This window comes from Danio aesculapii, chromosome 6, assembly GCF_903798145.1.
Source record: "Danio aesculapii chromosome 6, fDanAes4.1, whole genome shotgun sequence".
NCBI classification, from domain to species: Eukaryota; Metazoa; Chordata; class Actinopteri; order Cypriniformes; family Danionidae; genus Danio; species Danio aesculapii.
In genome coordinates this window covers 44001792-44017836 of record NC_079440.1, presented here as the reverse complement: position 1 = coordinate 44017836, position 16045 = coordinate 44001792, and the positions used below count along the sequence as shown (strand labels likewise).

At 37.6% G+C, this 16045-nt stretch overlaps 1 protein-coding gene across 2 annotated transcripts in view; it reads right to left on the bottom strand.

The window, feature by feature from the left end:
- srgap3 (SLIT-ROBO Rho GTPase activating protein 3) overlaps window positions 1-16045 on the bottom strand; it is a 182979-nt gene that overhangs the window by 110354 nt on the left and 56580 nt on the right. For both annotated transcript variants that reach the window (XM_056460338.1, XM_056460339.1), the window contains exon 3: window positions 3144-3306. In XM_056460338.1, coding sequence (XP_056316313.1) covers window positions 3144-3306 — 163 coding nt within the window. The remainder of the gene's footprint in view (window positions 1-3143; window positions 3307-16045) is intronic.

The window sequence follows — 16045 nt, the reverse complement described above, 5'->3', positions numbered from 1 at the left end:
GAATGACCGAACAACTGCATAACAACAAACTAATAACCATAGCAACAGGAGAACATCCAAACAATTGCATAACAAGCACTAAGGAAACTCTAGTAATGGCAGAACACCCCAACAATTGCATAACAACCAACTAAAAACCATAGCAACAGCAGAACACCCCAACAACTGCATAACAACCAACTAAAAACCATAGCAACAGCGGAACACCCTAACAATTGTTTAACAACCAGCTAAAAACCATAGCAACAGCGGAACACCCTAACAATTGTTTAACAACCAACTAAAAACCATAGCAACAGCAGAACACCCTAACAATTGTTTAACAACCAACTAAAAACCATAGGAACAGCAGAACACCACAACAACTGCATAACAACAAACCAAAAACCATAGCAACAGCAGAACACCATAACAATTGTTTAACAACCAACTAAAAACCATAGCAACAGCGGAATACCCTAACAATTGTTTAACAACCAACTAAAAACCATAGCAACAGCAGAACACCCTAACAATTGTTTAACAACCAACTAAAAACCATAGCAACAGCGGAACACCCTAACAATTGTTTAACAACCAACTAAAAATAGTATTTTTTCCCCAATTTCTGTTTAACGGAGAAGATTTTTTCATCATATTTCTAAACATAACAGTTTTAATAACTCACTTCTAATAACAGATTTATTTCATCTTTGCCATGACGACAGTAAATAATTTTTTACTAGATATTTTTCAAGACACTTCCATACAGCTTAAAGTGACATTTAAATGGGGCTTAACTGTTTTAATTAGGTTAACTAGACAGGTTAGGGTAATTAGGCAAGTTATTGTATCATGATGGTTTGTTCTGTAGACAGTAGAAAAAAAATTGTTTAAAGGGGCTAATAATATTGACCCTAAAATGGTGTTTAAAAAAATTAAAACTGCTTTTATTCTAGCCAAAATGAAACAAATAAGACTTTCTCCAGAAGAAAAAATATTATCAGACATACTGTGAAATTTTCCTTGCTCTGTTACACATCATTTGGGAAATATTTAAAAAAGAAAAAAAATTCAATGGGGGGCTAATAATTCTGACTTCAACTGTATTGAAACAATAAACAAAAATCGATAAATCATTGTATAAATGCTGTAATTTTTAAATAATTTAATAAAAGAACGCATCATCTAATTTCTTACAGGATGCAGTTTCCGAGCTCGTTCTTCTGAAGTAACTTAGCAAGACCACCCTCCACAAGAACACAAGTCCATTCTCTGCATCCTTGGAATTGAGAAACAGCCAATCTTCATATGTGTGTGAACCATCCCTTTAATTAATTCCATAGCTGTATGTAATTATTTGCATCCCTATTTGTTTATAAATGACTAAAACTGACCCTGTCGCATCCCAGCAGCCTTCAAGCTTACATCCAGGCAGAGAAGAGCATCTCAGGTGACCTTGAGTACACTCGCTGCAAGCAATTAACACTTTGGCAGGGTGTGTTTTATTGGTTCACAGTCGCCCTGCTGAAGCGCTCTCCTATGAATGGCGGCTGGAAGCACAGGGCCTCACCTCCAGGAAAAGCAGCCAGGTGTAAACACGCTAGTAGTGTTTGGATTACACCGCAGGAATCTGGGCTATGTGTTGACAGCGCTCCAACTCATACATCCCAGAAATCACAGCACGGAGAATACAGCCAGTGGCGGCACTCCTCACCACAGCGTGACTTTAACTTGGAGAGGACTTGCATAAATAGGCTAGAGTCACACTGCGAGAGGGCGTGCGTTTACACATGCCCGTTCATTTTGTTCGTATACACGCCGTCTGCAGGCATTTCAAATTTCAATACAAATGGCCAAGCAAGAAGGTAGGAGGTAGACGTTGCTGTGCTAAGAAAAAAAAACATCTGCCAAGAAATGCATGCTAATGTATGAAGTCACCTGGCTGTGTGAAAGAATACATAATGATTTTGGAGCAGTGGTGGGTGTTACGGTTAACCACATTATGGAAAAGTTCAATGCTGCCAATATAGGCCTACTGCAAGAACTTTATGCCTTTACAAAAACAAAGAAGTTTGAGCCATTTAGTCTATTAAATTTGAAGCCATCTACACAAGATAAAATGAAATTGCTGATTTTGGAAGGAAAAAAAACATATAAATCTTACAGTTGGCTATAGTTCATTGTGTCCCCCCCCACCACTTCTTTATCTGAAAAATGCAGCTGTAGTTTTTGACCATTGGGTGGCGCTTTAATCTTAGACTACCCTTTATGCCTTACCCTTACCCCTACCCTTGTTTTGGCCCAATCCCAATTCTATTTTTGTACCCCTTCCCCTTGGCCCTTACAACCGAGGGTTAAGGGGAAGGGCTTCAAAATTTACCCCTAAGAATTGGGACAGCACTAAAGCACCTGCACACGTCATCATATGTCATCGCAATCTCTTGCTTCATATGAGATCAGATGATCGCGACTGCTGTAGTTATTTCAGTTGGGCTATTTTTTGGTATTTATTTTCAGGAAATCACTGAAGGCATATTTTATGTCATCATAACGATCTAATGTGGCAATACGATTGTAACTGTACTGTGTATTTACACAGTGGTCATCTTCATCTATGTAAACACACAAACACAACAATACCGTAAAAGCAGACACTGTAAAAAGCTCATTCTCAGCCACGTGACTTTTCTGAGTATTCAAGTGTCATCAAGTGTCAGAATGTTGTGGGGCTGCTGATGGATTTGCTCTTCAGTGTTTGGACTCTCAGTAGTGATTATGAACAACACTGAACTACATTTTAAAAGCGCTATACAAATAAAGGTGAATTGAATTTCATTTGATAAAATTGACTGTTGGGTTTCACGGTGTACTAATGAACCTTAACCAGGTCTTGGGCATGGATTGGGAGAGAATTAATCAAATTTGGGATTTTTTCACATCACATCTACAATTTCAAGATAAAAAGGAAGAAAAAACTACAACCTCGGCTTTAGACTACAGAGAATATCTCCTCATCGAGTGGACTCTGAAATTCTGCATAAGTTTTAAGTGTATAAATCTTAATGTGACCTCTTTAGCACAGGGACTTCTGTTAGCTGAAAGTGCGCATTATATTATGAGTGGTATTTAACACATGAGAGAAGGGTGTCAAGTATACAGACCTTTTTAAAGAGCCGGATGACATCCTCGCTGATCTGAGCCAGGCGAACGATCACATTATTGATGTAGATGTCGTTCAGTGTGGCGTGATCCCTGCTTTCTCTCCGAGTCTGGTTCAAAACCAGATACCAGCAGTTTACCGAAGAGAGGAGGTGTTGTTCTTTCCTGGAAGATCAAAGGAAATAATAATGTTAAATTCTGTCAGAAGTTGGCTTGCATTTCTTCCGTGCTGAAATGTTTTGATTAACTTCTCGTCTCCTATTGTCAGGCTGTCGGGCAAAATCCACAAGGCAAGTACAATTCATTTTTCCTCCTACACTGAGCACATAGTGTTTGTTTACCGTTATCAATTTCTTACAAATAAAAGCAGTCATATTTAATCATCGCAAATTGGTTATTTTGGCAGCCAGTCAACCCCAATGTGTCCACTGTTGGAGGCACAAATTTGAAATCTTATCATCATTCTGCGGATTGTAACATTTTGTAATGATAAACATACAAAAAAACCTTATCATGATGGCAGGATATAGTGAGTGGTTTCCAAGGTGTTGCTATACAGTTGCTAAGGTATTTGGAGTGGTTGTAAGCATATATAGTCCTGTGGAAAAGTTTGCATACCCTATTGAATGTCATGGTATAATAATAGAAAACAACAATGAAGTAGGGGAAGTAAGTATTGAACATGTCACCATTTGTCTGAGAAAACGTATTTCTAAAAGTGTCGTTGACTTGAAATGTTCACCGGATGTTGATAACAACTAAATAAATCCATATATGCAAAGAAAACATATGTAATTAGTTTACAAATGAAGTTATGTGTAATAAAATGAAATGACGCTGGGAAAAAGTGTTGAACACATGAAGAAAGGAAGGTGTAGAAAGGCAGTGAAAGCCCAGACAGCAGCTGAAATCTCTCAGTAGTTATTCAGCAACCCTCTGACCATCGTCAGTGTAAATTATTATTAGCTGCTTCAGTCCAACATCTACATTAGCAGGATGATGAAGATGAAACCAGGGTGGACATTACAGCAAGACAATGATCCAAAACACAGCCAAGGAAACTCTCAAATGCTTTCAGAGAAAGAAAATCAAGCTGTAGAATGGCCCAGCCAATCACCTGACTTGAATCCAATAGAGAATACAAATTAAAGATCAGATTTGATAGACGAGATCCACAGAACCATTAAGATTTTTACACACTGTTGAAGTCTGTGAAAAAAACTCCCACCTGAGCAATGCATGTGACTTCATTTTCCATATGAGAGGCATCTTTAAGCTGCCATTACCAAAAAAGCCTTTTATATTATGTATTAAATATGCTTCAGCAGTTCAGAACTTTCTCCTGGTGTCATTTTATTGTTATTACACAAAGCAAATTTTTTTAAATTTATTTTGTTTTATTTATATTTTTGTATTGTCTGAATAAATTCCATCTTAACAGCTCCCTTAGAAATATTATTCCCAGGAAAAAAAAAAAAACATGACGTGTTCAATACTTACCCCGCTCTAGTACTTGCAGGTCTTAAAACTTGTAAGATAAAACCTCAGATTAAACCATCACATGACATCTCACACAAAGTCATGAATAAAGTCAAGGTAGAAAAGTCATGGCTAACCTATGATTCAGACACCTGTAGATCCACATTTAAAAGTAACGCTTTATATTCATCATTTTCAGTGTGTTCTCATCAGTCCCTCAGAAATGAAATATCCTGTCGCAAAATGTGGTGAAAAGCCTACACGACGGTAACAGTTTGATTGCCGTATTTACATGGCTGTACTGCACTTCAATAATGCGACTAAAATCAGCACTCCACATGTCTTAATCCAATTTTGTTTAGTTCGATTATGACCCTAATCTGAATAAATTAGTCATAAATCAGTTTACATGGTAGACTCTTAATCAGAGTATTGTCTTAATTGTATTAAAATTAATCCTATTATTGGTGCACACACCTGAAAGCTCCAAACCAACAAACTGCAAACAATTCTGCTGATGATTACTTCTACACTTATCACTTACTTGATATGGAGGACTTGAAACTTCAAAGGCTGTCCTAACCTTCACATAACTGTATATGTAGACATACTGTTTGCCACATCTGACTGCTCCAGACATATCAATATATAAATAGACATGTCTAATTTCATTTATTTGATGTAATCATGGCTATTTAAGATAACACAAGGCACAGGACCTATAAAAAAAAAACACTGGTTTCACAGACCGTAGTGAGTGATTGAATGAGTAAGCGTGATTTTTTTGATTGCTTTGCTGTAATTTATTGATTGCTTGTTATGATTGTTTCTGGAATTTACAGAATTGTACAACTTATTTAAAGAATAGTATTTAATGCAAGCAGTGCATTGGAAAAAAATAGTTGTGTGCAGTTGTGGCCTAATGGTCAGAGAGTCAGACTTGTAATGCAAAGATTGCATGTTTGATTCCTAATATGAAAGAAATTGAAGGAGTAATTGGAAGGAGTAAATGAACAGTGCTTTCTCCCACCTTTGATACCCAACTGAGGTGCCCTAAACCCCTAATGCCTCATTTCCACAGAGTGGTACGGTTCAGGTCAATACAGTATGGTTTTATATGAGTCACCCTGATAAAGCTTGCATTTCCACTGTCAATAGTACCCTTACTAGTACCTGTATTAACTAATAGAACCACATTGCATCTTTTGCAAATTCATAATTTCAGATGCTCAACAAGTGTACACAAATAAAAAGAATCAGCGTCACCTCTTGCACTTTCCACCTGTGTTGTTGTTCCCTTGTTTTGTTGTATGTGCTGGTGATGATTTTCTGCAAAACAATAGTGTTAAACAGCAAGTCTAGGTACCCTTAGGATGCCAAAAAAGGAGGTACAGTACACTACCATACTGTACTGTATAGAACTGTACCGCTCAGTGGAAATGAGCTATTATTGCTGCCCAGGTGTTGGAACCAATGCCTGTCCACTGCTCCAGGTGTGTGAGTGTATGTGTGTGTGTGTGTGTGTGCGCGCGCTCACTAGGATGAGTCAAATGCAGAGGACCAATTTTGAGAATGGGTAAAACCATACTTAACAATACTCACTTGACTTCAGTGGAGGTCAAAGAGTGAGCAGCTGCAGGGAAAGTGAATAATCCAATTTGCCCCAAACATGAGTTATGCTTTATGTTAAAGGCTTTAAAATAACCCATAAGATAGTTAACTGTTAGAGTTTGAAGCGGATTTCTTAGTCAAAAGCAACCACATTTACACATACAGCAGACAGTTCCGCAACTGTTTGTAGTTTCTAGATTGTATTGTTACGCTAATAGAATTTCATGTGACTTTACCCGTTTCTTTTAGCATAATGTCTAACCTAACCTACAAAATAAAAAGCACTGTTTAACTACACAACATTAGGCAGAAATGGAGAAAATGCAAAACAAATACTGATTATTACCCTGCAGGCACAGGACATCAACATGACGTCCTATTTACATTGTATTCCAACATCGTGGGGTAGTTGAATTTTGTTTGGAAATGAAAATTGGGTTGACGTCAGAACCCAACGTCAATGTCCAACAACCAACCTAAAACCAACCAAATATCAACGTCTAATCATGTTACACCTTGACGTTGTGTGGACATTACCACTATGACATCTTTCAGACGTTGGACTTTGGTCACTTTCCAAGACAACCTAAAATCAACCAAATATCAACGTACCTGTAATTTGACATCGCTGTTGGACATTAAAATAACATTGTCATTAGACGCTGGCTAGACATTGATTTTTGGTCACCTGACATCTCGACCTAAATCAAACCTCATATTAGCGTCTCATGATGTTGTGTGCCTGCTGGGTATCTATACAGATAATTAATTCAAGATATCTACAGCATGTCGCCAAACCCAAAGTGTTCTTACTAGTTCAAACAAGATATTTTATTGCCCACATATCACTAGGTCAGGGTTATTAGTCTGTTTTGCTGTCTACCAAGTGAAAATCTAAGGCTGCATCTGAAATCGCATCCTTCCATACTATATAGTACGCTAAAAACAGCATGCGAACTAAGTAGCATGTCCAAATTCATAGACTTGGAAAAATAGTATGCGAGAACCTCCAGTACCTGGATGACCTACTACCTCCGGCGAGATTCTGAAGTGATGCAATGCTATCCCACGATGGACCACGAGAGAATTCATGAAAGGGAGTAAAACAATGCAACTGACACGGGTGATCATGACAAAATGAGTTCCATTCATACTGCTCACATTCATACTGTATTAGAACATACTTTTCTAACAGTAGAGTAGTAAATTCAAATGCAGTACCTACTGAGTAGTAGGCTGTTTCGGACGAAGCCTAAGTTCGGAAAAAAAAAGTGTCTCTACATTGTAAAAAAAAAAAAAAAAAAAAAAAAAAAGCAAGAAATAATCTTCCACAAAATTCATCCATTTTGTCCCATCACAAATGGATAAATTTAACCATTAACGGTTAAGTAGATTGAACATAAAACAATTAAGTTGTCCCAAAAATATCTCAAGAATTGTGTTGTTTCAGCTCATTTTTAAATAAATAATTTGAACAAGTAGCAAAAATCATCTTTTGAGTACCATTAGCAAAATTGTGCAGGCAATATTGTTCATTTCTGTTGACATGTTACCAGGGCTTGACATTAACACCAGGCCAGCTCACCAAATGAGGGCTCACCAGCTGTGGCGGGTTAGACAGACACTCCCACTAGCCACTTTGGCTGGTTGAAAATAATTTTTAAGTTGCCAGAGCTGCCTCGTCCCAGAAGATTAGATTTTCGGTTTAAGACCGTTTGTCAAGATGCGTGCAAATGTGATCTTAGAACCGAGAAGCACACGATTGATAACTGTTCGCGTGAGCAAAAGAAAGCAGGTGACAACAAAATGAGAGGATGATCAGGCACACGGTGAAACACAGACGATCCTCACTCACATTGACGCTCACATTGTGAGCGAGGCACAGCTGATGTGAAGCGCGTGAGTGATTAAAAGTTCCTGTTTCTTTGCGCTAAAAACAATTGTGCCTGGAAACGCAACTGATGCGATCATTTCTCTTTGAAATAGATTGGAAAAAAACGGTGCTCATTCACCAACAGTCCTGCTGCTTTCAAGAGATCTCAATTTTTTTTGTATGCAGCAGCTGTTGCCACTTTCGCTTTTACCAATCTTTGGACAGATTAGTAATGGGCCTAACGTTAACCGTGTGTGCGCTATCATACTTTCATTTTTGCACACAGAATGTTTTTCACCTGCTTTCTTTTGATTTGTTAATATGGTTTAATTTTCATCCGTTACAATCACATTGCTTTAATAGGAGATTAACTCTCTATTTATCTATAGTTACCTGATGATCTGGGACCTTTAGCCTGGACAAATTACTGTGTATAGTTTTAGATAAATGAGAATAATTTTTTTAAAATGTCAGTGATGACAATGACTGTTTTTGTCAATTGTAAAACATGTCAGTTTTTTAAAGAACTTTTTTTTTGATAAAAAGTGTACGTGTACAGCTACATTCAGCTTGTTTTGACACATTTGTTTTAAATTTGTGGCAAGGAAATAATTAGTTTGGTGGGACCAGTAAAAAAAAAGGTAAATCCTTAGTGTTGAGCCCTAAAAAGTCTTGTGAAATAACAAAAAAATGTTAAGGAAGCATGTGGACATAAGACATAATTTAAATCAATTACTTTTAGCACCCCAAAGTAAGATTTATGCATATAAAATATATTTTCCCAACAACAAAATTGTGGCTAGTGAAAATGGTGAGTGGCTAGTAACGTTAGAAAATTACTAGCTACAGTGGCTGGTGATCAAAAAAGTTAATGTCAAGCCCTGGATGTTACTGTAGCAATGTTATAAAGCACAGTTCATCGAAACATCATCTTCAAACCAAGTAAATGTAGAAAATTCACTAGACCAACCTGAACATCGTCGGTTTTTCCACCAGTTCAGTCTCCAACCTCACACATACACACCTTGACAGTACACTGATCACTTAATACCTTAACACTGCTAAAAATAATGACGCTAATGCAGAAATCATCCGTAATCAGCTTTAGAGACTGTAAGCTTGTGTTCTGCGCTAACCCTTCACATCTTCCCTTAGTCCTATCTGCTTAACCAATCAACAAGAACAGGGAGAGCAAAAATAAACCAAGCAGAGAGTCTCGAAAAGCCGGGAGATAGCAGGATGAGGCTCTGGATAAACGACACGAAGAGCAAAAGCAATTACTTCAGAGAGTATTTGGACTAGAGGGAGAACATCAAAGTGTGGCCTCTTGCAAGAGTTAGTGAAATGCTAATCGCTGCTAATGAGGAACGTATATCTCCCTGCTGCATGTGGCGAACGTTATTAGCCCTGTAATCTGCCCTCGAATGAGGATAAACAGTAAACAAAGAGGAATATGCCAACCAACACCCTAATAATGGCCATCTTTGGGGTAATGACGAGCTTAGTGAAAGTAAAAACTAAATAGAATCGTACAATCTTAACATATTAAGACATGTAGAAGAATTTCTGCTTAGTTAAAGACGCCACTTAAAGACGCCTCTCATATGGAGAATGAAGTCACATGAATTGCTCAGGTGGGAATTTAATCACAGACTTCAATAGTGTGTAAAAATCTTGATGGTTCTATGGGCCCCGTCTATCAAATATGATCTTTATTTTGTATTATTTAATTGATTTAAGTCAGGTGATTGGCTGGGCCATTCTACAGCTTGCTTTTCTTTCTCTGAAAGCAAGCATTTGAGAGGACTTGGCTCAAATGCCTAGTGAAGAGCTGCCATCTGTTTGTTTTATTTTTTCATTAAAATGTTTTTAAAAAGTTTGTCGGTTCTCCATCTCCTTCTTACCGATGGCCAGGGGGCCATCTAATTTTACTACAGTGGGGTCGAAATCCAGGAGATAGGACACGTCTGCCCAGAGTGCCAGAGTGGTCTGAGGCTGGCTGGCGGAGATCTGCCTGCTCCTGTCTCCCAGCATGGGGAGGAGCAGGGGATACGGCGCTCACCACCGGAAGGGAAAGAGCTGAAAGGAGCCTTCCCTGAGAGGCCGGGTCATGGTTTCCACTACATTCATTCTTCCATGGCGGGGCGCCACACCAAAATTCATCCCGCCTTGGCTACATTACAGCTTCTCATTAAAAACATTCAGTCATTGTATTTTTAATAGTGAGTTACAATCACACCAGATTTTCAAAGGTATTAAAAGGTAATTGAATTATAACACCCAAATTTTTCTGTAATTGTAGTATAATGGTGAGTTATTTGTTTAACCCTTTAAGGTGACATGCTGACGAACTGACTGACAGGTGCGTGATGCCAGCAAACAAGATGCAACTTTCAGTTAAGATGAACAGTTTCTATAATTATACTTTATGGATAATGGTCTATGGCTCTGCATACAATGACTTTATTTTGTGGGAGTTTATAGCCGTTTCACTTCAGGACACATTAATGCCGCTCTGTAGGTCAATTGGAGACATTCATAAACATTCCTAACAAATCTAATAAATGTTGGAGATACACTCGTCATATAAACGCACTAAATCACACTTCAGCAGAGTTTATTTGTCAACACAAAAGAAAATCTGCACTTGAGCAGCGTATAATTGAGGGTTTGCAAGACGTTTTGTGCGTGAACAGAGGAAATCAGCGTGCAAGCAAAGAGATTCGCATGCTCGTATTACATAAATGCGATTTTGACTTGTAATACTAAGCTCAAGACATTTGTCATTGAAATAACGCTATAGGTAGTTCTGTGTAAAAGGCCTGCCACCACAGCTGGAAAAAATCCTAGAGGAAACACTGCGGGGGAGTCACCGCTGTCTGCCATGATGCATCATCAGATCTCTCAGCTGGTTGAGTACCGACTGGGAGCGTGTCTGGAGAATCGATACATCCCCCCTTCTATCACCCCCAATTTTTTTTTCCTCTATCCCCTCTCTCTGTCCTCTGTCTCTCTTTTTTTACCCATCTTCTTTTCTCTCGCCCCATTTTCTAAGTCTCGCATGTGTGGGAATGCCACTCTGGGCAGACAAATGGGATTCTCCCCCACTCGGGTTAACTGCAGAACACTCGCCCTCCCTCTCAGCGGCTGATTCTTACCACAGTACTTCATATACATATTATCCCATTCTGAAATATTGCTATCTAACAACGCATGCCCATTGCACATCAAGTAGATGTATATTAAGGATCATCTCTAATAAAAACAAAAGACAAAATGCTTTCAAATTCAATCCAGAGAAACATTTTGAATCGTTCAAGATGTAGGTTTGGAAATACTGTGGTTACTCCATAAAAAGATATGAGAATGTCATTTGACTTGCAAAACACAAATGCATTCCAATTCACACTGTCAGACACGCACCATAAGTGGCGTTGTCTGTTCATGCATAGATTCCTCTTAAAGATAAACTTTTTATGCAGAAGATTTGCACTTGCGTTTACAAGAATAAGGAAGAAGGATGACACTGCAATGTGACAGATCACGCTTTTACCACAGTAAGGAAATAAGACGACTGAGAAATGAACAACACAAAGTGTGGCTTTAGCTTTTGAAACTGGCAATTGCAGCACTAGGCCATAGGCTAGATGTCTACAATAGATTAGAAATCACCTTTTTCCATTCAAAGCTGCAGAAAAAAAAAACCTTCTCAGACCTTTTTCTTTTACTCCCATTTGGAGGGTTTTTTTAATATTCAGAAAATAGATCAAAAGCACTGCTCCGACTCAAGGGCTGAAAAAAAGGATCATATGATTTATAATCACATTTCTCCAATTGCTTTTTTTCAACGTTCATGGTCTGTAATCCATACAAAGGGCCAAAAGATCACATAAAACTCTAAATTTAATTTCAAAGCCTTTGAAACAAGAGTGCAATGCTCTCATATACTTTTTTAGGTGTACTTATAGTGACAATGGATAGAGATGGTGCACATTTGACATTTTTAAATCAGCTTGCTCCATTTAAACACTATTATGTTTAATGGTAGATGCCATTATGTTTCTGAGACTATGTTATGTTGAGATTAAATACTCATAAGTTATAAGTTTACCAAATCATTCACCGAATCACTAACTCACCAAATAGCTCTTTATTCACTGAATACTTTTAGCTCGTATACTGTTCAAATTGACTACACTTTCATTACTGTATGTTCGTGGCTGTTTTTGCCCGATTGACTTCCATTATAATTACATTTTTTGATCGCAAAGCCATGACACCATACCTGTTGGGAAGAAGTATAAATTTCTCATTTTTACTGTTGACCATCAGTTGACACCATTAACGCTTTAGATAGGCCTGTGCAAAAAAAAGCTTCTGGCTTTTATATGGAGTTCTATGGAGTAAAGCAGCAGATCATAGTGTGTTTGTGCATAAATACCAACAAAGGCTCATTCTGAAAACGTTGCCTTATATATGTTTCTGGAGAGAGCAAAATACATCCCAGGAGCCATGTTTTTTTTTTTTTTTTGCAGTTGTTGTTTTTGCAAATCTACCAGAGGCCACAGTGTCCGCTTTTTGAAATCTCAAATTTCTCTTACGAGTGCCGCTTGCACCTGCTGTTCTTGCGTAAATCCACCAGGGGCCGCTATCGACTGACTGACCTACCGACCGATCCCCCCACTCTCCCTGTTCCCTAAACCCAATGCTTAATTTCTAAATTGCGAGGTCCCAGACCAGATTGGGGTAACGGATCCGGCATGTTACCAAACAAAGGAGAGGTATCGTTGACAAAAGTGAGTGGAAGGAAGGGGCCCGGGGGAGCGGTGTGAAGTGTGAAGTGAAGTGAAGAGGGTTGGGGACTCGTGAAAGAAAGTGAACAGCGTGGAGTGGGGAAGTGCGTGTGGGGAGGGGGATCAGTAAAATGAGGTGCCAGATCTGGCTTGTTCAGGCACAAATAAGCCCTGCTTAAACCCAAACAATGGTATTTTAAAAAGCACTGATTGACCCACCTGCCCACCCACTTCCCTAAACCCAACCGCAATGCTTTGAAAACCCATCCACTATCGTTCTAAGAACACTTCGGTGCGGTTACGGTTGTTCCACAAGTAAACAACACTACGGTTAACATAAAAAAAAGGATACAGGTCTTAACAATACAGTTTGAAAAGGGTTTTCAAAACCATAAAGCAGTCTCTGACAGAGAAGGGAATCACTGGTCCGACAGATAATTTAAACACATTTTGTTTATTAAAGTTATTATTTCACTGAATTGAAAATAATTACAAGTATGTATAATATGATTACTAATCTAAAATCTTAAAATAATAAAATAACCTATTGTTTTATTCATGGCTAGAGCTTGATTAATATGATTGACATCTTAGGCAATGAGATCTTTACTTCGCCTGACTGAGCATGAGTTTATTGCATGCAGCGCTGTATTCGGTAGCAAAAAAACTAGCTCTAATCCAGGTGAGAACTTTACCAACAGCTACATGCACTGCTGAAAGACTTTTTTCTGCTGTTCATCGAATAAAGTCACGCTTAAGATCATCAATGTCCACAATCCACAACATCCTATATAGGTTTTTGAAAACCTTCAAAGCATTTTCCCAAAATATGTGTCAAAACAAGATTTGTCACCAAAAATCATTCCATTTGCTAAAACACAAAGCTGTAGCCAAACTAAGATTCAAAATTACCCCAGAGTGGATGAAAACATCCCCAATACCACATACAGTAAGGTTTAAATGAATTAACCCTAAATCCTCAAAATAATTACACATACTGTAGAGTCATTAAAGAGACAGTTCACCCAAAAAAGTCAAATTTACTTAACCTCAAGTGGTTCTTCTTTTCTTTTTGCAAACAAATAAAGACATTTTGAAGAAGTAGTAAATGGAAACTGGAAGGCAATAGCTACTGGTTTCCAACATTCTTCAAATGATTTTCTAGAAATTCAAAAAAGTTGAAGTGTAAAAAAAATGACAAGAGAATTTTCATTTTGAGGTGAACCGTCTCTTAAACAGATCGGATTTTATTCAAAGTAATCTAAATGATAAAAGTTTGCACCTACAATGAACACAAACTCAACGTACAGAAACTCTGGTTGCGTGTATACAGTAGTTTCCTTCTTATGCAACCTTGAATCAAATAGGTATCTGCCTATGGAAAGCTCTTTTCAGCATATAAATATGTAGTCAGCTGTTTTAACACATGACAGCCGCCTTGGGTGAGCTACGCCGTGTCGTGTTGTGATTGTTCGTGACAGGAGAGAAGGGCTTCTGGAATTTGGTGATATCCTTTTTGTTGGCCAGTCGAGTACCCAGAAAGCCTCGGGCACAATAACACTATTTAAATAGAGTTCTTATCGTATCTTGGCTGTAAACACTTGCCTGTGATGTTCAATAAACAACTGCAAAAGTACCTGCTGTTTTTCCAGGAAGTATTTGAGAAACTTAAATTACAAAGTTGAAAGGGTTGAAATATTTTTTGGCAACACTTTATTTTTAAGCTGTCTTTTATACATGTTCCATGCACTTATTTTAGTTATATAGTAAAACTAATTTGTAACACTTTAGGATGCAGTTCACACTATTAACTATCTGCCTATTATTAAGATATTAGCTGTTTATTGATAGTTATAAAGTATGATCTTATTACACATCCCTAATCCTACCCCAAACCCAATTTCTACCTTAAAAACTAGTAATAAACCGCTAATTAGTAGTTTATTAAGCTAGCAGTGTTAGTTATTGGTTTGTTAATACTGTGAATTGTGACCTTAACCCTTAAAGACAGAGACAGCCACCAGAGGCTAAAAATAAGTATTGTTATTAAATGTTTAACTTTTGAACCTCTGATCCAATCAGTATAGTTTGAAAAGTGGCATAAAGGAGGGAGTCACAGCTTTCCATCATTGTAATACATCACCTTTTTGGACCTTCAGAGGCTCTGAAATCACTGTGATTATATCATCACATTTTAACAATGCTGATTTGACAAAAGGAATGGATGTGGTTTGTGCATATCTAAACAAATCAGAGATGGTTGTTGATGCAATGTAATGTTCTCTTTCAACCAATAAGCATAGGTTTTTGTTTTGCGGACCACTAATCAGCATATTTTTGGTGAATTTGAACAACCACACTGAGAAATATAGGCTGTAAATGCACGAAGGGACAAAAAAAACAAAAAAAAAAGCTATTTAACATGAAATAATTCTCATGCTAAACACTTTTGCATGGCACAGCAGCACAGAAAAAGGACAAAACAGCAGTACAGCAAACTGCAGTAGTGGTCTTGCTGTTTTCAAATGACTCAAAGAGCCCAAACGCAGATATCTGGTGCAGCGAGGGGGATTATTGAGATCAATCTGTTCGAAGACAACATGTAAGTAATTCATCTTATTTTTTACTCATCCTTTGCAGTTTAGCATCATTTATTGTGATTCTGTTTGTGAGGTTTGTCTGTTTTTGTGCAGAAGGGTTTAGATGCATTGTATAAAAGATTGTTTACAAAACCTTTTTTGTGTGTGTAGGCGAGTTTAGTTTGAATTCATTGTTTTTGTTAAAGTGTTACCAATTAATAATACATAATTTCATGGAACTATCCCTAAACCTAACCCTCATCTTGACCCTAGTAAGTACATTTAATCAATTATTATTACTCAAGAGTTAAATGCACTGTTTCATTGTAATAAAGACGCCTTAAATAATCGATTATTTAATGTAAATTGGTGTGCATTGTTTTTGCCTTGCTTAATCTTCTATAAATGACATTGTATAGCCAACAATTTTTGTTCAGTATTATATGATCATTTTCTTACATGTGTTATACAGAATAGGGAAATTCAAGTCAGTTTAGAGCATTAAAATGTAAAAAGACTACTTAAAAATATGAAGGCTGCATGTCTCAGTGTGAAGAAATAGTTTAGTT